At 40.5% G+C, this 24,781-nt stretch overlaps 1 protein-coding gene and 1 long non-coding RNA gene across 16 annotated transcripts in view; one reads left to right on the top strand and one right to left on the bottom strand.

Annotated features, from left to right (window-relative positions):
• The window catches only part of LOC126503159 (uncharacterized), a 1,076,305-nt gene that overhangs the window by 28,334 nt on the left and 1,023,190 nt on the right, over positions 1-24,781 (bottom strand). The gene's annotated exons all lie outside the window — the stretch shown is intronic.
• Mycbp2 (MYC binding protein 2) overlaps positions 3,334-24,781 on the top strand; it is a 214,271-nt gene continuing 192,823 nt past the window's right edge. For all 14 annotated transcript variants that reach the window (XR_007592185.1, XM_050144671.1, XM_050144676.1 and 11 more), the window contains exons 1-2: positions 3,334-3,777; positions 21,272-21,347. Coding sequence is in view for 13 of the 14 variants with exons in the window: in XM_050144671.1 (XP_050000628.1) it covers positions 3,476-3,777; positions 21,272-21,347 (378 nt within the window). In the remaining variant the exon portion in view is untranslated. The remainder of the gene's footprint in view (positions 3,778-21,271; positions 21,348-24,781) is intronic.

The following is a 24,781-nucleotide window of genomic DNA, read 5'->3' as shown; positions in this document are numbered from 1 at the left end:
CCTTGCCATCATCCCAGGGTGGCCCCCTTGCTTGCACCCTGGGGAACACAGTGTACAGGGCGCTAGCACAGCTGCAGCTAAAGCTAAGATGGCAGCGCCCGAAGGACTAGAGCTGCGGTCACACGGGATGAAAAAATAAATTCCAAATCCTCTCTATTCTTTCTTTTTGCATAGTGCGGTGTGGAGCAAAAGATCCCCCTCCCCCCAGTACTCAGACTGCACAGGGCTTTTAGGATCTTAGATTCTCCCTTGGCTTCCCTGTTGGAAGCAAAGCAAGAAAGGATCCGCAGGGATGGCTAACGTGGTGGTCATCATGACCTGACTTGGAGACCCCCACCCCCTCCTCTTAGTTCCCTTGTCAGTGGAAGGGTGACTCCAAACACCCTCGCCTTTCTGGTTATGTGCCCTGTTCCCTGCCATCCCAGGGAAGCCTTCCAAGGTAGCTAGAGCTGCCAAGGCAGTAGCTGTGGCAGTTGCAGGAACCAAGAAAAAACAGTGCAGTGCAGAGGAAGGAAGAGGAGGAGGGAACTCCTCCCTACCCCCCCCCCCCCCGCGCTGCATTGGTTATCAATTTAGAGTAGGGCGACCGCTGCTGCTGCCGTGGAAGGAAACGCTGCCAACCGCAACAGAACGCCACTCTCAGATACCTAAGTGAGCATGTGTGGGGCTCTGCGCACGCCTAGTGGTGCAGCCCAGTGGCAGCGGATTTCGGGGGGGGGGGGGAAATCCAGATGCCCTGTTTTGTCAGTACCCCGAAGTACTAGGAAGGGGCTAGTCTAGTACTCTAAAGGACAGTAAAGGCCTTAAGCAAAATTTAGGTAGAGGTGGGTGGAACCGGGAGACCAGAACAGAGTCTGCATCCACTAGAAACTCTAATTGGGTAACGAGGGCTATGCCACCACCACCTAAGTCCTCACTAGAAAAGTTTCTCTGTGAATGAAAAAGAAAGGGGAGGGGGGAGAGGACGGACATCATACCTGCTTCTAGGTATGACGGAGGAGAAAGTTTATTGTAGATACGAGGAAGAGCATAGCCAGAAGCAGGGACATCTGGGAGAGTCCAGAGTGAACAGAACCATGAGCCAGGCCATATAAGGAGAACAAGGAGGGGAGACCCCAAGAGGCCAGGAAGGTACAGGTATATAGAAAAATGGGGGGGGGGGGTAACCGAAAATGGCTAGATTATATAGGCAAGGGCAACGGAGGAACGGCAGGCAGCCCAGTCCCTGGGCTGGGGAAGCTTAGGGTAGAGGGCAGGGTGTGCAACAGGTAGGGGCTGAGGAATGGCTTGAGAACCTGGCAGCCAGGTCCACTTTGACATGATATATAAGTACAGCAGTTAGCCATTTGCCCTGGGTTTGAGAGCTAACATTCTGAGCAGACATTCATTTGCTTAACCAATATCTGTCTCCCAATGTGCCCTCAGCGGGTTGCTCAGAGACCGTTCCCACCCTGAGCAAAAGCCTAGTTGTAGATTTTGTCCAACGTGTATTGATTGCCATTCTAGGAATACATTGCAACGTGACAAGATGGATATCTTCGATGCTTTAAGGCCCCCTCAGCTTTTCGAGGCAAGCATTGTTTTGGCCACTAGTTAAAGAAGGAGCCTTGTCCAAAGACATACAAGTATAAAGAAGCCAAGTCGTGATCCAAAACCAAAGTCACCTGACTTCAAATCCTTTTAGGTAGCCTATTCTGGCTCCCACAACATAGCGCACCGTTGTAACTCCCACTTGCCCAAATTTTTAGGAGCCTGCAGCCTCTACCTGATTCCAGAGCAATGGTGCCCATAGGTTGCATCCTGTTCAATACTGAAGTTTGTCATTTTCTACCCGGACACATCAGGATAGGAACCTAACTTAACACCGGCTACAGGCTTACTATGCGCAAACTTCCAGACTAGCAATTAAGGAAGACGCAAAAATAAATAAGAATTTATGAGTGAATTTACAATGTAGGTGAGGAAACAAAATAAACGAGAAACTTGCTTAACTTGCATTAAAATACCAACTCCTCATGTCTTTGTTTCTGTGTTTTCATTATTCCATGTCTAGAGAGTTTTTAAATTTATTACTCTAAATGATATAAGCCTATCATTTAAATTAAAATTCAATCTTATCAGCATTCTCATCCATCCAATTAATGTACTTCCCTTGTCCTTGTTTGTGTTTTCAAATACCAAGGTGGAACTTTCATTAAGATAAATTCATTTAAGATACAAGACCAAAGAGTTGCTACATTTTGTAGAGAACAACGGTAAGATTATTGCTAGCCTTGGCACAGATAGTATAATCTTAATCACGCCTCTAATTTCAAGTCCTATTCAAGACTCATCTTTGGTAATTTAACTCTGGGCAGAAAAAGGTAAGTCGCTATGGTCAATATAAAAATTCAGCTTTAAGTTAAATAAGGAGCTACTAAGAGAATATTTGAGAAAAATAATTGCACGAAGATTTATTTCTGATAGGAATGCCGACAAGAATTTGGGAATAACTCTGGCTTGCTAATAACCTCATTATATTTTCACAGTGGGGGAACTGGGTGTTTGGATTACTACAAACTTTGACTTTCCTAGTCAAAGCTGTCTGCGTTTGTATTTTGTTTTTTAAGATCGGTTCTCACTTCACAGCCCAAGCCAGGAACTGGACAGAACTCACTACATAGTCCAGGGTGGACAATCCTCCTGCCTCGGAGGCTCAAGTGCTGAAATCCAGGAGCTAGCCACGGTGACTCCTGCTTCTCAAAGCTATTTTTAAGAGACTTAAATATAATGCTTCCCTCCCCCATTTCCAATTAAAATTGCCAAAGGGCTAATGCGTCCTGGCCAGCACTGGGCACAGTTCATCTTCACGTTGGCAGCACGGTCCTGGGAGGAAGCAGCTGGCCCTTAGGCCGACTGGCACCTCTTTCTGTCAGGTTCGGGTTCTCTCACCTGGAGCGAACCACATTACCTGAAGAAGAACGCGGCCACTGACAGCTTCCCCGGCACAGACCAGGTTCTTCCTCGTGCTGTTGGTAAAACCCGGAGCCGCGGATTCGGTGCGGCTTCGGCACCACCCGGCACCCGCAGCCCCGTCGCTGGCGGAGGGGGTGGGGCTGGCTAGGGCGCCAGGCTCCATCACTGAGCATGTGCGAGATGGTGCGCATGCTCTGTGAGGCCGGCCGCCTCCCATTGCGGGCAGCTCCGGCGGTGGCAGCGGCGGCGGCGGCGGCGGCGGCGGCGGCGGCACCGCCTCCTCCTCACACTCCGCGGGTGGCGGGGTTAGATGAGCGGCCCCAACAGCGGCGAGGGCGGCGCGGGGAGGAGGAGGAGAAGGCGGCGGCGGCGGAGGAGGTCGCTGTCTTTGTAGTGTCCCTGCTGCGGGCGCCCGAGGCCGCCGCTCCCGCCGTCGTCGTTGGCGGAGGCAGTGAGGGCGCGCGCCTGCCTGCCCGCCCGCCCGGCCCGCGGGGACGAGGCGGCGGCGGCGGCGGCGAGGATGATGATGTGCGCGGCGACTGCCTCCCCCGCCGCCGCCTCCTCCGGGCCCGGCGGGGACGGATTCTTCGCAGCCGCCACCTTCTCTTCCTCCCCGGCGCCGGGGGCGCTGTTCATGTCGGTTCCCGACGGCTCGGTGGCCGCCGCGGGGCTGGGACTGGGGCTGTCCGCCACGGACTCTCGGGGTCACTATCAGCTGCTGCTGTCAGGCCGCGCCTTGGCCGACCGCTACCGGAGGATTTACACCACTGCGCTCAGTGACAGGGACCAGGCCTGCAGCAGCACTGGACACCCGGCCTCCAGGTGAGTCTCGCGGACGCCCTTCCTCGCGCCGCGTGCGTGTGCATCTCTCTCCCTCTCTCTCTCTCTCTCTCTCTCTCTCTCTCTCTCTCTCTCTCTCTCTCTCTCTCTCTCGTGTGTGTGTGTGTGTACGCCCGCGCGTGTGTCCACCTACTTAGCACCGGGCTTGCAATCAGCGCTGGATGCTGATGGGAAAAGCACTTTGGTGATAGCAAGAGGGTGTGGTGGTCACAAGTGTGCGTGCGTGCGTGCGTGTGTGTGTGTGTGTGTATGTGTGTGTCTTTTGGAGGGGAAGGCAGGGAAGATGGGTGCGTATGGGTAACGCTAGAGAGGGTGATGGTGCAGGTCCGTCATGACACGTGTGTGTATTGTTGAGAAAGGAGGCATGGTAGAGAGGGATGAGACCCTAATGCATCAGGAGAGTTTGCGGGAGTCCTAAGGGGAGGTGCTGACGTTTCTGTCTGAGCTGCGGTGGTATTTGCACGACCTCTCCCCATTGCCTGCCTTCCTATAGCTGCCCTCCATAAAGGCTGCCTTTCACTACTGGGAGCAATGGTGTAGGTTAAAGACAGTGATGTTTGTAGGGTGTCTTAGGTACCAAGCTAGGTGGAGAGTTATGAATAAAGGATATAGATGGAGATTTGTGCAGATGTGAGAAGTGGTCGATCGGGATTTTTGAGGAGAGTAGTTTGGTTCTGGGGTCCTTGGCCTTGATTGTGCTCGCAGCTCCCGCCTTGTTCTGAGGTGCCATCCGGCCATTCCCCTTCACCTGATGTTCTGTTTCCTGTTACTGACAGGTTTGAGCGCACAAGGAGTTTTGTAGGGAAAATGGGAAAAATCTGAAGAATTTAAAAATATGACAACTGGTTAGGGTTTACCTGCTGTCTTAGTAGCTTGCTCACCTCTTTCAGTTAGACTGGCTACACTGTCAACTTCCTAGATAGAGATGCCATATCACTTTCATTTTCTTTTCCTTAAAATATGGGCACCTTTTTAAGCTAAAGGCTCTCTCCTGCTGTTTCCCTTTCGTGCCTTCACTTGTCACATGCCCTGAAGGAGCGTGGGCGTTGGGAATCACCTTTGTTTCTTCCCACAGTCTCTTTCGGAACACTCAGAAAAGCACAGTAGGATTTTTAAAAGTGAGTTTGGTGAAGCCAAGTTTTTGTTTTTGTTTTGTTGCCCTTGCCCTAAGTCAGTGTGGCTTATGATGGCCACGTGGCCATCTTTTTCTCCCATTAGGAGAGGTCTAGTCTGTCAGTCTAGCTAGGGTACCCGTCTGTATTAAGGCTGATCTGTTGGAGAATTGTAAAGATGGAACTTCCTCCACACTTTTTTCTGGATAAACCACTTGTATCTATTTGTTAACAGGATTGTGTGCATCAGTAGTTGAGTCGTGGATTTAAATGTGTGTAGTAACTACACTTTGCTATTTAGAACGAAGGTAAGAATGTCACAAGTGTGTTTCTTGCTAATGGTTTTTGGAAAGCAGCACAAATCACATTAGAGAATTTACCCTGAGAATTAGGTCTAAGCTTGAGCTGTGTGTCTCTGAATTATTGTACTGTTCTACACCTGCACAAATCCTTCTTAAAAGATTTAAAATTATTTTTTATATTATTTCCAAACTTGTGCAATAATCTATGTTGCATATTCTTGCTTTGACTTTCTACTGTTTTTTAATAATGCCCTTTTTTTTTAAATCCAGAACTGTACTAGCAGTAGTAGACAAAATTAAGTGTAGGTTAACTTACTTAAATTGGTGATTTTTAGATTGATCATTATCTGCAAGCTATCAATAAAACAATGAGGAATTGATTGAATTAGCTCAAGAAATACTCGTGGAAACCAACATTACTTTGATAATGCCGTCCAGTGCTTGTTTACAATATGATTGCGTATTATAGTTCACCTGCAACTGTTCTTTATTGTGAATTGGATTAAATTCAGTCACTTGAAAAATTAAGGATAATAGGGAAGAAGAGTTGGGATTTAGTGTTATTTTTTTATATGGCACTGAGTTAGAGGAGATAGATGAGAATAGGGCTGAAATTCTAGAGAGCATCATGGTTGAAGGTTTCAGAAAAGGGGAACAATAGAAGAAACAGAGAAGCCTTAGAAAACTAAAAAACGGACCAGGCAGTAGCACCTCAGGTTCTAATAAAGAAAAACAAAACAAACAAACAAACAATGTTTTCAGAAGTGCTAGATATCGAATAAGTGAGAACACCTTCCCAATCACTGGTACCTGTGGAGCCAAGTAGTTATAACTGGAATAAGCTTCATGTGTATGTGGGATGGGGTGGGGGATGGAAAGTGTTTACACCACCTGGGAGGAAATGCAGGGAGGTCATTCAAGTATTGGAGGGCAGGTGGGATGGTCAACTATGGGAACTTAAGTAGAGAGGAGGATATTAAAAAATTGAAGGAGGGGATGATTGATACCAGTCAGTGAAGATGGGTTTATGATCATAGGTTAGCCATTCAAAAACTTAAGGGTTGATTTTCTTTACTATAGAAAAGGAAGTATTTCTAAATATACAGACTAATAATTTCTTGAAGATGGTATCGTATCTATGCTTTCTGGTGATCTGAAGAGGAAGCATCATGTTTTGGCATCTATTCTGTAAATAACTGTCCATGGTATATACTGTTGTTGGTACTGAAGGCAGAGTAGTAAGTACAAGACAAAATCTGTAATGTTTTTGAATGTGCACTTGGGTGGTGCTAACAACTGGTCATTTCTTGTGATAAGTAATGATAAAGGAGATGCAGCCATTTTCACCATTGAGCATTGAACATTTATAGTTGAACTACTCTAGGTGATAGGGTCAGCAAAGTTCTCCTTGGGAGTTGGCATTGAAGTTGACATGTTTTGAGGAAGGAGATTTAGAAGTGCATATGAGGAAATTAGAAAGATTTTAAGAGAAGAACAAACTTGTGGTTCAGGGAACAAAAATGTAAGTGAATTATCAGGGTATGTTGAACAAATTCGGTATTTTCGATTGTTTTAGGTATAAGATTCAAGCCCAAGGTAGTGTCTAGGATTTGAAGGTATTTTAACAAAGTGGCTAAGAGTTTGGACTCTTGACATTAGAGTGGCTTTCAGTCCTGATTGTCATCTGTTGTTTGCTAGTTGTGTAACCATGAATGCTACATAACTTTCATTCCTTAGTTTTCTTATAAATATAGGTGATAACAATGTGGGCTGTTTTGTAGATTAGATGGACAAATATGTGTAAGTACTTGGCACATTATATATTACTAAATATTAGGGGTTTGTTTTCTTTGCTGAAAGAATTTGAGCATATGGATAGAAGCAGTAGTCTTGCCTGTTACTATTGGTTTGGGGATCAGTGATTTTGAATGTAGGAATAATAGCTTTTATGTATTCAATGGATGAATATGTATGCTTTTTTTATTTTTTTCGTTTTTCAAGACAGGGTTTCTCTGTAGCTTTGGAGCCTGTCCTGGCACTAGCTCTTGTGCTAGTCGGCCTCGAACTCACAGAAATCTGCCTGCCTCTGCCTCCCAACTGCTGGGATTAAAGACTTGCACCACCACCGCCCAGCCTATGTATGCTTTTTGAATTAATGAAACTGATTGAAATTATAACATTTTCTTGGGGAAAGGGACTGGCCAGGCAAGGCAAGAAAAACAATGTTGAACCAGTTCTCTGAATGGTAGTACAACTTCACATTTGGGAAGTGTCACACTCCTGTGGTAGAATGTTACAGACTGTAGACTGCCTTAGTACACATTCAAATTTTACCTCTTTTTATGTGTTAAGTTGGGCTGTTTGTGTGTGTTTGAAACATGTTCTGCTCCGTAGACTTCACCAGGCCGTGAACTTGTAATCTTGCTTCTTTGACTCCAGGTGATTGGAGTGTAAACAGAGACTGCTTGTTCGTTTCTCAGCTGCCCAAACCTGAATAATCACACAGAAATTATATTAATTACAAAACTGTTTGGTCAATAGGTTAGGTGTATTCCTAGCTAGCTCTTACATCTTAAATCAACCCATTTCTGTTATCTATGTATCACCATGAGGCTGTGGCCTAAGGCATTTTTCTCCTTCAGCTACCTGGTGTCCCTCTGACTCCACCAATTATCTCTCTATATCTTTGTTTGATTTTCCCGCCTCATTCTATTCTGCCCTGCCATAGGCTGAAGCAGCTTCTTTATTAACCAATGGTAATAAAACATATTCATAGCATACAGAGGGGAATCCCACATCATTGGAGTTATAGTCTTGTATCATTAGGCCCAGCCTGAATGTTTTGTTTTATGGTTTTGGGGATCTTATGTAACCCTAACAGTATCACTATGTAGCCCCAAAATAAGAACAATCCTCCTGAGTTAGCCTTCTAATTGCTGGAATTACAGGTATGCACACTACAGCTCTCTTTCTGTTTCTTGGAACTTTTTAGGGTAATCTAAAGGCTTCATGTCCATACATGTTAAATGTCTTTTAAATGTTCTTTGCTTTTGTTGTTACTGAGATCATGATTACAATTTTACTCAGCCTATTATAAACCTTACTAGTTAGAAGATAAATGAGGAAAACTTACAGTTGACTAATTCAGGGTTGAAATGTGACTGGAGGTCAAAGTAAAACAGAAATTGAAAGCTTTTGGTTGTCTTTGTGGTAAAAAGAGAAGTGATGCCCAGCTGGAAATGCTATCTAAAGAATAGTGAGGATACTGGGTTTGCAGTGGTCGAAGAGCAAAATGAGGATTCGTGTTCTTTTCTGGGTAAATTAATTAGTTCCTTTGCTACTTTTTTCCTTTTTAAAAATGCCGCTTGACTGGCATGTTAGTGCACTCTTACCATCCCAATCCGTGGATAGTATAGAGGCAGGGGTTCAGGAGTTGAAGGCCAGCCTCTGATACATAACAAGTTCACAGCTAGCCACTGGTACATGGTATACCATCTCAAAACAGAACAGAAGAATGGTCCATTCCCTCTGTGTATGGAATTTGGGTTATAAGAAGTTAAGAAGTCAACTCTGCAAATGCTGAGGGTTCTTACTTAGAACTAACCATTTGTCTTATTAAGACTTAGTGTTGAAGTTCCCAGTTTTGAGTGTATTGTCTCTTTGGGGGTTGAAAGTTACAAATACTTAGGGGAAATGTAAAATGAAATCACCAAGAAAACAACTATTATGACAAAGAGATGGCACTCTGGGCCTGCTCAACTTCCTGAGTAGAGGTGGGGAAGGCAGTTTGGATGTCAGTATAATAAAAATGTTAACTTTAATGCTAGAATGTAGCTATCAGGAGGGAGAGAGGGCTGGGGATTCATTCTAGGATTGGAGAGATTAGCCAAAAGGACTGTATCTGGAAGAACAAGAAAAATTAAATTTTAATCAGAAGTATTGGGAAAATCCTGATGGTTTTGAGCTAAGAAGAGACATTATTCCAGAAGTGGATTAGGGAACAATATAGGTTGAATTATATGTGTATCTGTGTTAGTGAATAGGTAGTACTTCACACAGCTGTTTTTCTGTGGAATCCTATATGTTCTATAAACACACTAAGGCAAAGATACTACTCTGTTGGCATTTTAATTGGTAAAAATGTAAAATGCATTAAAAAATCTTGGCTCTCAAGAAAACTATGTTAATTTAAAAAATAATAATTTAATAGATGAAAATATGTTAACTTAATAGCAACATTTTCATACTAGAAACTATTCTGTATAAAAAAAAAATCAACAAAACCACTTCCTGTTTTTCTCAACAACAGACTAAGTGTACAGATTTCTTTTTGTGTGGGGTTAGGTTAGTGAAGATTTAATTTACATGCAATAAACTAACCCTCTTTAAATATTCATTTAAAAAGTCTTGGAATCATCATTACAGTCAAGGATAGAATAGTTTCATCATTTCAGAAAATTGCTTTAGGCATTCCCAATCTCCTAGCTACTTATATTAAGCCGAGATCTAGCATTATATTTTTTCTATAATGCTGTATAAATCTAGCTCCTTTTAGGATGGGTCCTTTCCTATTGTTCATGTTTCTGACATTCATTAGATTCTTTGTAGACGTTTTAAGTATAGTATAGTATTGAGTACTGTATGCTGCCCTAGTCTAGGTTGCTGGTTTTCCTTACTGCAATGATGCTAACACCAGTACCCACCAGACCTCTCCCCCGTAATTTATGCTTTTCTCTTTGCAGTGAGCACATCACTGTGGGAGTAAGGACCTTTCACCTAATGGTTTTAATGTCCTTTGATAGTCTTTGCCTGAGTCATTAATTATAATAGAAGTTTAAAATGCTTTTTTTCCCTTTTCGATTCTGTTATTTTTTTCTGTATTTATTAGATAGTGCCTTTTGGTATTCTAGTTCAGTGGTGATGCGACAGGGGCTACAGCTAGATTACCCACCCCCTTTTCAGAGATGGAGGCACATGCTCTTCTAGCTTTGGGGCATATTAAAAGAGTTATGACAACAATACTACCCCCAGAAAGCCGACAAACTCATGGAAACTGAACAGTCAACTACTGAACCACACCTGGGTCAAGGAAGAAATTAAGAAAGAAATTAAAGTCTTCCTTAAATTTAATGAAAATAAAGAGACAACATACTCAAACCTATGGGACACGATGAAAGCAGTGCTAAGAGGAAAGTTCATAGCACTAAGTGCCCACTTAAAGAAAATGGAGAAAGCATACATGAAAGCTCTAGAAAAAAAAGAAGCAGACGTGCCCAGGAGGAGTAGAAGACTGGAAATAATCAAACTGAGGGCAGAAATCAACAAAATAGAAACACAGAAAACAGTCCAAATAATCAATGAAACAAAAAGTTGGTTCTTGGAGAAAATCAACAAGATCTACAAACCCCTATCCAAACTAATTAAACAACAGAGAGAGAACACTCAAATAAATAAGATCAGAAATGAAAAGGGGGACATAACCACAGACACAGAGGAAATTCAGAGAATCATTAGATCTTACTACAAAAGCCTGTATGCCACAAAACTGGAAAATGCAAAAGAAATGGACAGTTTTTTAGATAAGTACCATTTACCAAAGCTAAACCAAGACCAGGTGAACGATCTAAATAGACCGGTTAGTCGCGAAGAACTAGAAGCTGTTATCAAAAATCTCCCCTCCAAAAAAAGCCCAGGACCAGATGGCTTCAATGCAGAATTCTACCAGAACTTCCAAGAAGAGCTAATACCTATACTCCTTAATGTATTTCACAATATAGAAACAGAAAAGTCATTACCATATTCCTTTTATGAAGCTACAGTTACCCTGATACCAAAACCACACAAAGACCCAGCCAAGAAAGAGAATTACAGGCCTATCTCACTCATGAGTATTGACGCAAAAAATTCTCAATAAAATACTGGCAAACCGAATTCAAGAACACATTAGAAAAATTATCCATTATGATCAAGTAGGCTTCATCCCAGAGATGCAGGGCTGGTTCAACATACGCAAATCTATCAATGTAATCCACCATATAAATAAACTGAAAGAAAAAAAAAAACATATGATCATTTCATTAGATGCTGAAAAAGCATTCGACAAAATTCAACACCCCTTTATGATAAAGGTATTGGAGAGACTAGGGATACAAGGGTCATACCTAAATATAATAAAAGCTATTTACAGCAAGCCGACAGCTAACATTAAATTAAATGGAGAAAAACTCAAAGCCATCCCACTAAAATCAGGAACAAGACAAGGATGTCCACTCTCTCCATACCTCTTCAATATAGTGCTTGAAGTTCTAGCAATAGCAATAAGACAACATAAGGGGATCAAGGGGATTCGTATTGGAAAGGAAGAAGTTAAGCTTTCGTTATTTGCAGATGATACGATAGTATACATAAGCGACCCCAAAAACTCTACCAAAGAACTCCTACAGCTGATAAACACCTTTAGTAATGTGGCAGGATACAAGATCAACTCCAAAAAATCAGTTGCCTTCCTATACACTAAGGATAAAGAAACAGAGAGGGAAATCAGAGAAGCATCACCTTTCACGATAGCCACAAAGAGCATAAAATATCTTGGGGTAACCCTGACCAAGGAAGTGAAAGATCTATTTGACAAGAACTTTAAGTCTTTGAAGAAAGAAATAGAAGAGGACACCAGAAAGTGGAAGGATCTCCCTTGCTCTTGGATTGGGAGGATCAACATAGTAAAAATGGCAATTCTACCAAAAGCAATCTATAGATTCAATGCAATCCCCATCAAAATCCCATCAAAATTCTTCACAGATCTGGAGAAGACAATAATCAACTTTATATGGAAAAACAAAAAACCCAGGATAGCCAAAACAATCTTATACAATAAAGGAACGTCTGGAGGCATTACCATCCCTGACTTCAAACTCTATTACAGAGCTACAGTATTGAAAACAGCTTGGTATTGGCATAAAAACAGAGAAGTCGACCAATGGAATCGAATAGAAGACCCTGACTTTAACCCACAAACCTATGAGCACCTGATTTTCGATAAAGGAGATAAAAGTATACAATGGAAAAAAGAGAGCATCTTCAACAAATTGTGCTGGCAAAACTGGATGTCAATCTGTAGAAGAATGAAAATAGATCTATCATCACCATGTACAAAACTCAAGTCCAAGTGGATCAAAGACCTCAATATCAGTTTGAACACACTGAACCTGATAGAAGAGAAAGTGGGAAGTACTCTACAACATGTGGGCACAGGAGACAACTTCCTACGTATAACCCCAGCAGCACAGACAGTAAGGGCCTCATTGAATAAATGGGACCTCCTGAGACTGAGAAGCTTCTGTAAAGCAAAGCATACTGTCGCTAAGACAGAAAGGCAACCCACTGATTGGGAGAAAATCTTCACCAACCCCGCAACTGACAAAGGTCTGATCTCCAAAATATATAAAGAACTCAAGAAACTAGACTGTAAAAGGCTAATCAACCCAATTATAAAATGGGGCACTGAGCTGAACAGAGATCTCTCAACAGAAGAAGTTCAAATGGCCAAAAGACACCTAAGGTCATGCTCAACTTCCTTAGCTATCAGGGAAATGCAAATCAAAACAACTTTGAGATATCATCTTACACCTGTCAGAATGGCTAAAGTCAAAAACACCAATGATATCCTTTGCTGGAGAGATTGTGGAGAAAGGGGTACACTCATCCATTGCTGGTGGGAATGCAAACTTGTGCAACCACTCTGGAAAGCAGTGTGGCGGTTTCTCAGAAAATTCGGGATCAACCTACCCCTGGACCCAGCAATACCACTCTTGGGAATATACCCAAGAGAGGCCTTATCATACAACAAAAATATATGCTCTACTATGTTCATAGCAGCATTCTTTGTAATAGCCAGAACCTGGAAACAACCTAGATGCCCTTCAATTGAAGAATGGAGGAAGAAAGTATGGAATATATACATATTAGAGTACTATTCAGCAGTAAAAAACAAGGACTTGAAGTTTGCAGGCAAATGGATAGAAATAGAAAACACTATCCTGAGTGAGGTAAGCCAGACCCAAAAAGAGGAACCTGGGATGTACTCACTCATATTTGGTTTCTAGCCATAAATAAAGGACATTGAGCCTATAATTCGGGTTCTTAGAGAAGCTAAATAAGAAGGAGAACCCAAAGAAAAACATATAGGCATCCTCCTGAATATTAACCTTCATCAGGCGATGAAAGGAGACAGAGACAGAGACCCACATTGGAGCACCGGACTGAAATCTCAAGGTCCAAATCAGGAGCAGAAGGAGAGAGAGCACGAGCAAGGAACTCAGGACCGCGAGGGGTGCACCCACACACTGAGACAATGGGGATGTTCTATCGGGAACTCACCAAGGCCAGCTGGCCTGGGTCTGAAAAAGCCTGGGTTAAAACCGGTCTCGCTGAACATAGTGGACAATGAGGACTACTGAGACCTCAAGAACAATGGCAGTGGGTTTTTGATCCTACTGCATGTACTGGCTTTGTGGGAGCCTAGGCAGTTTGGATGCTCACCTTACTAGACCTGGATGGAGGTGGGTGGTCCTTGGACTTCCCACAGGGCAGGGAACCCTGATTGCTCTTTGGGCTGACGAGGGAGGGGGACTTGATTGGGGGAGGGGGAGGGAAAGGGGAGGTGGCGGTAGGGAAGAGGCAGAAATCTTTAATAAAAGAGTTATGGAGGTAGCTGAGTTCCCCAGGCATGCCTCCTATTCCCTGCACCTATAGATTGTTCTGTGCTGATGTGTAAGTGCCTGGCCCATTTGTCTCGAGGGAAGACAATTGTAAAGGAGCATTTCTACCTGAGCTTCTCCAAGGAAGTGGCTGAAACCTTTCTCTGGCTGAATTGTAGTTCAGCTTCTGTTCCGTACTACTTTGATTATTTCCCCTTAGCACAGAGCACTCCACGGTACGTTCTGGTGTGTCTCTCACCTTTTCTGTTATTCCACTTGCTTCCAGGAGCCATCTGAGGAATGTGACTGTGTTCTGGCTGCACTGAAAACCCCATTCTAATAGTGTCAGCTGAGCACTGCTGCTGCTGACCCTCTGCATGCTCAGTTGCCACCTGGGATGTGGCTTCCATGAATGGGCATGTTCTGCTGGGTACGATATCTTGGGCTTTTGAGAGGCTCAGGGAAGTATTTATTATAATGGTAGGATAATGAAGCTGGCTGTTGCTGAGTGACATTAATTGATGGGAATGATGAAGAAAGACATGAAAGGTAAAAGGAACTTTCTTTTTCATTTTTAGCAACATGTACAGGAACATCCACAGTGGTCATAAGAAACAAAGAATGGGTTTACTTCTAAGGTTCTAGGGTGGGTAGAATCCTCATTTGCCATACCACCTTCAGTGTTCTGACTGGGTTGAAATGGAATCCTGACCCTTAGAATAGGACCTCTGAATTGATGTACTCCTTCACTTTCTACTGACCTTCTCACTCTTGGCTGTAACGGACAAGTAAATAGAGTCAAGTTATGGAACCTGTTTCAAGGCACTGGACCTGTTACAGGGACTACGCACGTTCCTGTGTGCGTACACACACACACACACACACACACACACACACACACACTCTTGTTCCTAAATGGAACTGAGATGCTCTAAAGCATCATAATAGATATGTAGATATTTGAATTTTCAAAGGAAATACAACAGTGCCTGACTCAAATTGCTAGCTTGAAGTAGTTAATGGTTTTGACTTTAGCTAATAGTACATTCTTTTGATGGTATCCCATTTTTTCAAAGTTAGGCTTTCGGTGGTTGAGATACAAATCAAGCATTACTTGTTACGGCAGCTTATCCAGTCTGACTCCATGTTTGAGAATTGTTACAGTGCCCAATAGTTTTCCTTCGCACAGGGATGGTTTTAGACTAGAAACCCACTTTATACTAAAGGAGGACCTGTGAAATCTATTTGTCTCATTGTACACCACGTGTCCAGAAGGCTATGATCTGACAAGGCATACGAAGTCTTTTGTTGGCAATACTGATGACAATACCATGCCTTGAACACGGTACTCTGCAATATGAGGGGCATCCTTTGGTATTCCCAGAAAGGAGAACAGCTGGGAATGGTTCTGTGCAACATCGTTTTCAGTGATACAGCCGGAGAGTTTGTGTTTCCTCTCTCTCTAGTCTGAGCAGTAGGAATTAAGAAATACTGGTTCTTAAAAGAGAAACATTTTAGAAAGAAAATACAGAAAACTTCTGTTATACTTGAAGCTACAGTTGGTGAGGGTCAGAGCTCCAAAGAAGTCTTTCTTTGGCTGGGGCTCATGACTGTCTCTGGAAAGTAAGATTGTCAGCACATCAGGGCACAGATGTTTGTCACATAAATGATCTGCTGGGTGTCTCTCAGACTTTAGTATTGTCCTTATCCTCATAAAATGAGTTAGACAGAATTATCCTAGATTAAAAATTGCATAGGCATGGTGTTCTTAAATATTTGATAGACTCCATCAGAGGCACTCAGTGGTATACTTCCTCTCTTTAGTGGCCTGATGGCATATTTCTTTTAATACTTAATAATATCTGTCATCTGGAGGTGTCATAGTTGGTTCTCTGGAAGGGAATCTTGGCAACTCCTAAGTTTTGACAATTATGAGTTAAACTCCTATAAACATCATGTGCAGGTTTTTGTGTGGATGTAAATTCTCAGCTTCTTTGGGTAAATACGTTCCAGAATCTTTAATTGTTGGATATATGGTCAGGGTATGTTTAGTTATGTAGGAAACTGCCGAATTTCTCCCCTGGCTGTACATTTCATGCGTGTGAAATGAAGCTTTTCGTAGTTGGTGTTCCTCTGTGTCCTTGCTGACATTTGATGTTGTCAGCATTCTGGATTTTGAATATTCTGATTGATGGATCTCATTGTTGTTTTAATCTGTATTGCCTGAGAACACCTGCTTTAGAGCATCTTTTCAGGTGTGTATTTTTATTTTTGTATCTGTTTTGAGGAAGTGTCAAGGATGTTTCCTCATTTCCTCCCAAGATGATTGTTTTGGTATTGTTGGATTTGAGAGTTCTTGAATAGCCTGGATAACAGTCTTCTATCAGATATGTTTTTTGTAGCTATTTTTTTCTAGTCTGTATCTTTTCCTTTTCATTGTGTGTATATATACATACATGTATATGTATACACATACACATATATGGGGAAGAGGCATTTTTGAGTTTAATAAAGTTCTATCAATTACTATTTTCCTGGTTCATGCTTTAGCATTTTATTTTAAGAACTGTTGCCATACTCAGTGCCATGTGGGTTTTCTCCTGCTACATATTCTAAACACTGTATTGTTTTGAGTTTTGCATTCAAGGTCTATTTTCCATTTTGAATTAATTTTCGTAAAGGATGTAAGATCTGTATTTAGAGTCCCCTTTACTTGGTGTCTTTACTGGGTTGTTATATCATCCTTTTTTTATTGCTTTGCTTTGCTCTTTGCTAAATGCCTTTTGACTATATTGATGTGGGCCTGTTGTGGGTTCCCCTACTCTTTGTTTTGCTGATGATCTGTCCTTTGTTTCTTCAGCACTACACCAGCTTGATTACTGTAGCCTTATAGCTACTCTTAAAGTAAGATATTTACATTTTGATTTTCACATTGTCTTATCTATTATAGGTGTTGTCTCTCTCATAAACTTTTGAACATTTGCTAGAATCCCAGAAATAACTTACTAGGGTAATTATTGGTACATGGATTAATTAAGAGTGACATCTTGATAATGAGTCTTTCTGTCTATCTATGAAATATTAATTATTTTATTTCTTTCATCAGAACTTTGCAGTTTTCCTCAGTTAGGTCTTGTATGTATTTTTATTAGACTTATACCTTCATATTTCATTGTTGAGGATATAATATTTTCATATTCTACTTTGCTTTTGGTATATAACAAAACAGTTGACTTACCACTACTAATGTTGTATCATGCAACCATGTTATTTATTATTTATTAGGTACAACCGGGCTTTTGTTTTGTTGTATTTTTTTTCTGTTCTTTTGTATATCTGACATAGGCAGACATATCTGCATATGAAGGCAGTTCATTTCTTCTTTTGTAAGCAGCATATCTTTTATTTCCTTTTCTTGTTTTACTGAATTAACTAGCGTTCTCATAATGATATTGATATAGAGTAATCAGAGAGCATGCCTTTGCATTGTTTTTGATCTTAGTGAGAAAACTTACAGTTTTTCACAAAGTATGATGCCATCTGTAGGTTATCTGTAGATATTCTTTTTGCATGTTGAGGAAATTGCTCTTGATTTCTAGTTCACTGAGAACTTTTGTTACAAGTTGGGAGTTGAATTTGTCAAGTGCCTTTCCTGCATCTATTGCTATGACCATGTCATAGATTATTTTTAGCCTGTAATTTATCTTCAAATGATACATACATAGCTGGGATACATTTGCTTCGGTTGTTCTGAATGTTTTTATACATTTCTGGATTCAATTTGATAAAATTTAGAGGTTTTCTTTTGCATATGCCTTCATAAAGATGCTGGTTTGTAGTTGTCTAAAACTTTTTTACCACGCCAAGTTTACTGTTAGGGTTATCCTGGCCTCATGAGATGAGCAAGGAAGTATTCCTTCTGCTTTATCCTCTAAAGGGGTCAGAATTGCTGTAGTTTCGTTCTTAAAAGCTGATAAAATTCACCAGTGAGCTTTTGAAAGTTTGCGAAGTTATTGATTTATCCTCTTCACATCATCCCACAGTTAAAGGATGTCTGTTTTGTTGCCTAAATTCTGGCCAGTTGTGTCTGTCACGGAATGTGTTTTTCACCTCAGTCACCAAGCTTATGCATATAGTTATTAGTATTCCCCTTATTATTATTTTAATGTCTATAGTGATGATTCCTCTTTCATTTATGATAGTATTTATTTTTTTGATTATTCTAGCCATCCATTTTCCAATTTTGCTTTATATCAAAGAACCGGCTTTTGATGGTTTTATTTCTATTACTTTTGTTTTCTTTTATATTGGCTTTTCCCTCAGAATTGTCATTTACTGCTTTCATTTTGAATTTTACCCTCCCACCCCCCAGTTTTGAATCTTATGTCAGTTACTTTAGATTCTTATTTTCTAGTATGAACATCTTTGAATTTTCATCCAAGTACCACTTGAGTTGCATTACAAACATTTTAGTATTCTTGTCATTTAGTTAAAATATTCAAAATTTTTATTTATGGCTTTTATATTTTATATTTGATTAGCATAGTGCCTAGAATTAATTTTAATTTTCAGATATTATTGCCAGTATTCTAAATGCATTCTTTATATTATTTTGGTTTTTAAAATTAATTTATTTGAGTCTTTTATGCATAAGTATTGTAATTACATCCTTTCCTTTTTCCCTCCCCTGTGGGAGCCCATGTGTGACTCAGTTTCCATCTGGAGTCATTTCTGACTTAACGAAGTCACTTGAGTTTAAGCTTGCCTGCTTCACTTTTTTCCTTTAACCTTGAGGGCTGTGAAAAACTTCTGATTTAGCCAATGAGAAAAGAATACTCTATCTAGTAGACAGTATACTGCTGACAACAAACCTCAGGAACATCAAATAGAAAGTAAGGATGCTTCTGAGTAGCAAGCACGTGTTTGAGAGGAGGCTGCTCACTCAAGGACAGGAATCTTGTGGTTAGAAACTGACTGACTGTGCTGTGCTTCGTTCTGCTTTTGTATATAAACAAACTCTGAATTAAACTCGGGGCTGTTTGGCTGCTCCAGCATGACCAGACAGTCCTCCCGATTCTTTCCTGTCTTCTGTTTCTTTTGACTTTTCTTTTTGGCCTCGAGGATCCCCTATCCAGGAACCCTAGCTGATGGTGTAGGAGCTGGCTCCTACAGGTGGCGCCTAACCTAGCTGACCTTGTAGAAGCTGGCTCCTACACTCCCCCTTCCAACTCTTCCTCTGTTCCCCTTCCTTCACTCTCAAATCCATCACCTCTTTTAAAAATTTGTATTGTTATGTATATGTACACACACACGCGCGTGTGGGCATGTACTCACAGGAGCATGTGGAATCTACTGAATCTGTTTAGTACCACTCAGAAGTATGTGTGTAGTGTGTAGGGCTGACCACTGGGGTTGGGTAGCCTATCGGGTTTGTCCCTTGAGAAGACTGATTTCTCCCTCTTTGGGTGGGGTCTTGTGAAATATCTTCCATATATTAGTATGTCAACTGGTATTGTCTTTAAAATTAGTTGAAAGTTTTTTTCTTTTGCTCACAATCTGAAATTGTGCCTTTTGCACTTAAAAAGAGTAATGATTTTAGATGTAGAGTTCTAGAAAAGACAGCTTGTAGGTTAGGATGTTGCAGCTGTGATGGACACCTCCACAGAGTAGGCAGGTGAGGTTGATTCTGGCTCAGTTTCTGAAGTTTCAGTCATGGTCCCTGGCAAGGCAGAAACACCATGGAGAAGTTTTCTAAGGAGGCCGCTAGTTTGTTCCTGGCTGCTTCACCTTGATATAATAACCCAGAAGCGGTATTAATTAAATCACTGCTTGGCCCTGATGGCTCTAGCTTCTTATTGGCTAACTCTTACATATTAATTTAACCCATTTCTATTAATCTGTGTATCGCCTTGTGGCTGTGGCTTACCGGCTAAAGTTTCAGCATGTCTGTCTCTGGAGGGCTACATGGCTTCTCTCAGACTCCGCCCTTCTTTCTCCCAACATTCAGTTTAGTTTTCCCCGCCTTCCTATATTCTGCCCTGCTATAGGTCCAAAACAGTTTCTTTATTCGTTAATGGTAATCACAGCACAGAGGGGATCCCACACCAGAGAAGGGCAGCAGCAAGGAAGCAAAGAGGAGTAACTGGAAGAACTCAAAGCCCAGATTTATCCCCCCAAGGCACACCCCACAGTGGCCTTCATCCGATAACTAGGCTTTCTTCCATAGTTCTACCTGATAATCTTCTGTTCAAAAACTGAATCTACCCGTGGGTTAAGTCATAAGTTAGGTCAGAGCACCTTGGATCTAATTGTCTCTGGAAATACCTTCCGAGCCATATTCCACAGGTGTTTCATCCTGCTCTTTTAGGTGTATATTTGAACCTAATTAAGTTGACAGTCAGTATTAGCCACCATAGTCAATTACTTAAATTTGAGTGGACAGTAGTTTGGATATTTTATACATCTGTGTTCTTTTTTTTTGTTGTTGTTGTTTCAACACTAACTATAGATAGCATTAAAATAGTTTTGGTCCTTTAATTTTGTCAATGGTTACCTTACATAATTTAGTTTTTTTCTGTCATATATCTATCTATCTTCTTATCTATCTATCCATTCATCCATCCATCCATCCATTTATTTTTGTTTTTTTGAGACAGGGTTTCTTTGTAGCTTTGGAGCCATCACAAATTGCCCTTATTTCTGTAGTCACCTGAGTAGATGTTTGAGACAGGATCATGAAGTTTGTTCTTTTACAATTATATTTACTTTCTATGTGTGTACATATACATGTGTGCATGTGTGTGCAAGTGTGCTACCACATACATGTGAATTTCAGAGACAGCTAGCCTGCCACTCTGTGCCTTCCATAGATTGAACTCAGTTTACCAGATTTAGTGGCATCCATTTCCATCCACCCCCGCCTCCCCATGAGCATTGGTTGGCCCTAAAGAAAGTTTTTTTTAAAACTTCATTTTATGCCTTAAATGCTTCACTTTTATGAAAAGGCTTTATACCGTCCTTTTTGTAATTGTTAGTTTAATATGTATTTCCTGTCTTTTTTTTTTTTATTTGGTTTTTAAAGATTGGGTTTCTGTGTGTATTCTGGCTGTCCTGAAACTCGCTCTGCTACCAGGCTGGCCTCAAACCCAGAGATCCACTGCCATTGCTGGGATTAAGTACATGCATCACCACTGCCCGGCTTTAAATGCCGTCTTCTTAAAAGTTACTTAAATACTAGTTTCTATATGCATATTTGGAGTACGTTGCTTTATTGAAGCTCTAAGAAACATGCAAGTGTCTATTATTTGTTTTCACTGGTTTTGTATGCCTTGATGTAAATATTTATAGTTTGCACTTTTGTTTTTAGGAATAAGAAAATTTTAAATAAGAAGAAATTGAAACGAAAACAGAAGAGCAAATCAAAAGTAAAGACAAGAAGCAAGGTAAAGTTGCTAGCAACGTGTTGACATAGCAATTGGGACAAAAATGAAAACATTTAAAAATAGGAGTATAATTAGCAAATGATTGTTATGTGTGCCAAAGTAAGTTTTCAAAGCATCCTTTTAAAAGGTATTTTTGAATTCATTCTTTGAAAATTTTATGCCTGTTACCACCAATCTACCTGCTTCCCAGTGTGATGTCTGTTTAATAAGAAGGGCCACCCTTTCCCTCCTAGTTCTGTTCTTCCCTACTATAGGCTCAAAGCAGTTCTTTATTCCTTAAACAATGAAAGCAACACATAAACAGAAGGACCTCCCCACACCAAAAGCCTTTTATCCCATCACTTGCTTTGGAGGCAGAGGCAGGCGGATCTCTGTGAGTTCAAGGGGTTTAGGTGCCAGTACTTATGTGGTAGCTAGCAACCACCAATAACTCCAGTTCTTGGAGATTTGATGTCCTCTTCTGATCTCACCAGGTGCTAGGCAGTCACATGGTGTAGGCACATACATGCAGCAAAACACTCGTACACATAAATAAATCTTACAAAACAAACACTACACAAGATATTTTAGAGTTGTATGATCCAGACCATCTCACTGGGTTAGAATGAAGATGCTAGTGAGAATCAATGAAACAAAGTTGCTCTTTGAAAAAAAAAATTAGACAGAAAAATTCTTATTCAAACTAAAAGACAGAGAGAATATACAAACTAACAAAAGCAGAAACCAAAAGGGGGACATAACAACAGATACCAGGGAAATCCACCAAATCATAAGGATGTACTTTAAAAACTTAGACTCCACCAAAATGTAAAATCTAAAAGAAAGGGATAATTTTCTGGATAGGTATTACTTCAAAGTTAAATCAAGGTAAGGAAAAAATTTAAAGAGTATTTTTACATCAATGTTCATGAAAGAAATTGGTCGGTAATTCTGTTTTCTTGTTGGGTCTTTATGTGGTTTGGGTTTCAGGGTAACTGGCCTCATAAAATGATTTGATAGTGTTCCTTCTGTTTCTATTTTATGGAAAAATTTGGGGAATATTGGTGTTAACTAATATTTGAAAGTCTGGTAGAATTCTTCACTAAAATCATTTGGTGCTAGGTGGCTTATTTTGGTTGGAAGACTTTTAATGACTTCTTCTATTTTGCTAGGGATTATAGGTCTGTTAAAATTTTTTCCTTACCTTGATTTAACTTTTGTTAGTTGGTATATTCTCTCTGTCTTTTTTTCCAAAGAGCAACTTTGTTTCATTGATTCTTTGTATTTTTTTATTTCTATTTTATTGATTTGAGCCCTCAGTTGATTATTTCTTGACCTCTACTCCTCTTGGGCATGCTTACGTCTTTTTGTTATAGAGCATTCAGGTGTGCTATTTAGTTGCTAGCATGAGATTACCAGATTTTTTGGTAGACACTTACTGCTATCAACTTTCCTGTTAGCACCGCTTTCATTGTTTCCCATAAGTTTGGGTATGATGTGTATTCATTTTTATTGAATTCTAGGAAATCTTTAATATTTTTAGATCTGTCTTGACCCATTTTTCATTCAGTAGAGAATTTTTCAGTCTTCATGAATTTGTAAGCCTCCTGTTGTTTCTTTTGTTGATATCTACTTTAATCTGTGGTGTCTGATAGGATGCAGGATGTTATTTCAATTTTTTTTTTTCTCTGTTGAGACTTGCATTGTGTCCAAGTATGTGGTCAGTTTTGAAGAAAGTTTTATGAGGCGCAGAGAAGAAAGTCTATTCTTTTGTATTGGGGCACACTGTTCTGGAAACATCTGTTAGGTTCATTTTTTTTTTTTGTAATGTCTTTTAGCTCCAACATTTCTTTATTTAGATGTCCAGATGACTTTGTCTATTGGGGAGAGTGAGGTATCGAAGTGGTCCCACTATCACTGTGTGATGGTCAGTATGTGATTCAAGATGTAGTAGTGTTTCTTTTACAAACTTGGGTGCCCTTGTGTTTGAGTTGTAGGTGTTAAGAGTTGAAATGATGTCTTGGTAGATTTTGTTGTTGATGATGATGATGAGTATGTCGTGTCTTTCACTATCTCTTCTGATTGGTTTTGGTTTTAAGTCTGTAGGCGGAGAAGTCTGCACTTGCTTTGCTGGCTACCCAGAGCCGAATAATCACACAGAAACTATATTAATTACAATACTGTTTGACCTATTAGCTCAGGCTTATTATTAACTAACACTTATATCTTAAATTAACTGCTTTCTATTAGTCTGTGTATTGCCACGAGGCTGTGGCTTACTTACTTGTAAAGGTTCCTTTGGCAGCTACATGGTGTCTTCCTTGACTCTGCCTACTATCTCTCTATATCTCTGTTCAGATTTTTTTTTTGCCTGACTGTACTCTACTAATCCATTAGCTGAAACAGCTTTATTCATTAACCAATGGTAATAAAATATATTCACAACATACAGAGGGGAATCCTACATCAGAAATCTATTTCATAAGATAATAAAATTGTTGCACCGGCTTGCTTGGAATATCTTATTCCAACCCTTAATTCTGAGGTACTATCTATACTGTTGAAGTATGTTACTTGTATGCATTAGAAGGATGGGTTCTGTTTTCCCATCTATTCTGCTAGTCTGTGTCTTTTTTGGGGGAATTATGATTGTGTATATTGATTAGTATCAGTGACCAATAATTGTTGATTCCTGTTATTTTGTTATTGTTGATAGTGGTGGTAGCGCGTGTGTGTGTGTGTGTGTGTGGTGTTTCTCTTCTTTTGATATTGCTGCTGTGAAACTACTTAATTCCTGCATTTTCATGGATGTGATTAGCCTCCTTAGTTTTTTTCTAGCACTGTCTGTAGGACTGGATTTATAGACAGATACTATTTGAATTTAACTTTGTCATGAAATAGTTTATTTTTTTCCATCTATGACAACTGAAAGATTTGCTGGGCGTAGTAGTCTGGTCTGGCATCTACAGTCTCTTACTGTCTGTAGTACATCTGTCTAGGCCCTTCTGGCTTTTAAAATCTCCATTAAGAAGTCAGGTATAATTCCAATAGGTTTGCCTTTATATGTTACTTGGTTTTTGTTCCTCTACAACTTTTAATATTCTTACTTTGTTCTATATGTTTAGTGTCCTGATTATTATGTGGCAAGGGGACTTTTCTTTCCTGGTCCAGTCTATTTGGTGTTCTGAAAGCTTCTTTCACCTCTAAAGGCACCTCCTTCTTTAGGTTAGGAACATTTTCTTCTGATTTTGTTGAAAATATTTTCTGGACCTTTGAGCTGCATTCTTCTTCTTCTATTCCTGTCATTCTTAGGTTTGGCGTTTTCTTAGTATCTCTGATTTTCTGGATGTTTTGTGTCAGGAATTTTCTTTAGATTTAACACTTTTTTTGACCAACATATCCTTTTCTTCTTTTGTAGCTGTTAATATCTAGGCACACCCTGGGACTGCGCCCTG

The sequence above is a fragment of the Alexandromys fortis genome, unplaced genomic scaffold, assembly GCF_014885135.2.
Source record: "Alexandromys fortis isolate MF-2015 unplaced genomic scaffold, M_Fortis_MF-2015_v1.1 scaffold_43, whole genome shotgun sequence".
Classification (NCBI taxonomy): Eukaryota; Metazoa; Chordata; class Mammalia; order Rodentia; family Cricetidae; genus Alexandromys; species Alexandromys fortis.
The sequence above is the reverse complement of the archived record's forward strand: the minus strand, read 5'-3'. Positions and strand labels throughout refer to the sequence as shown.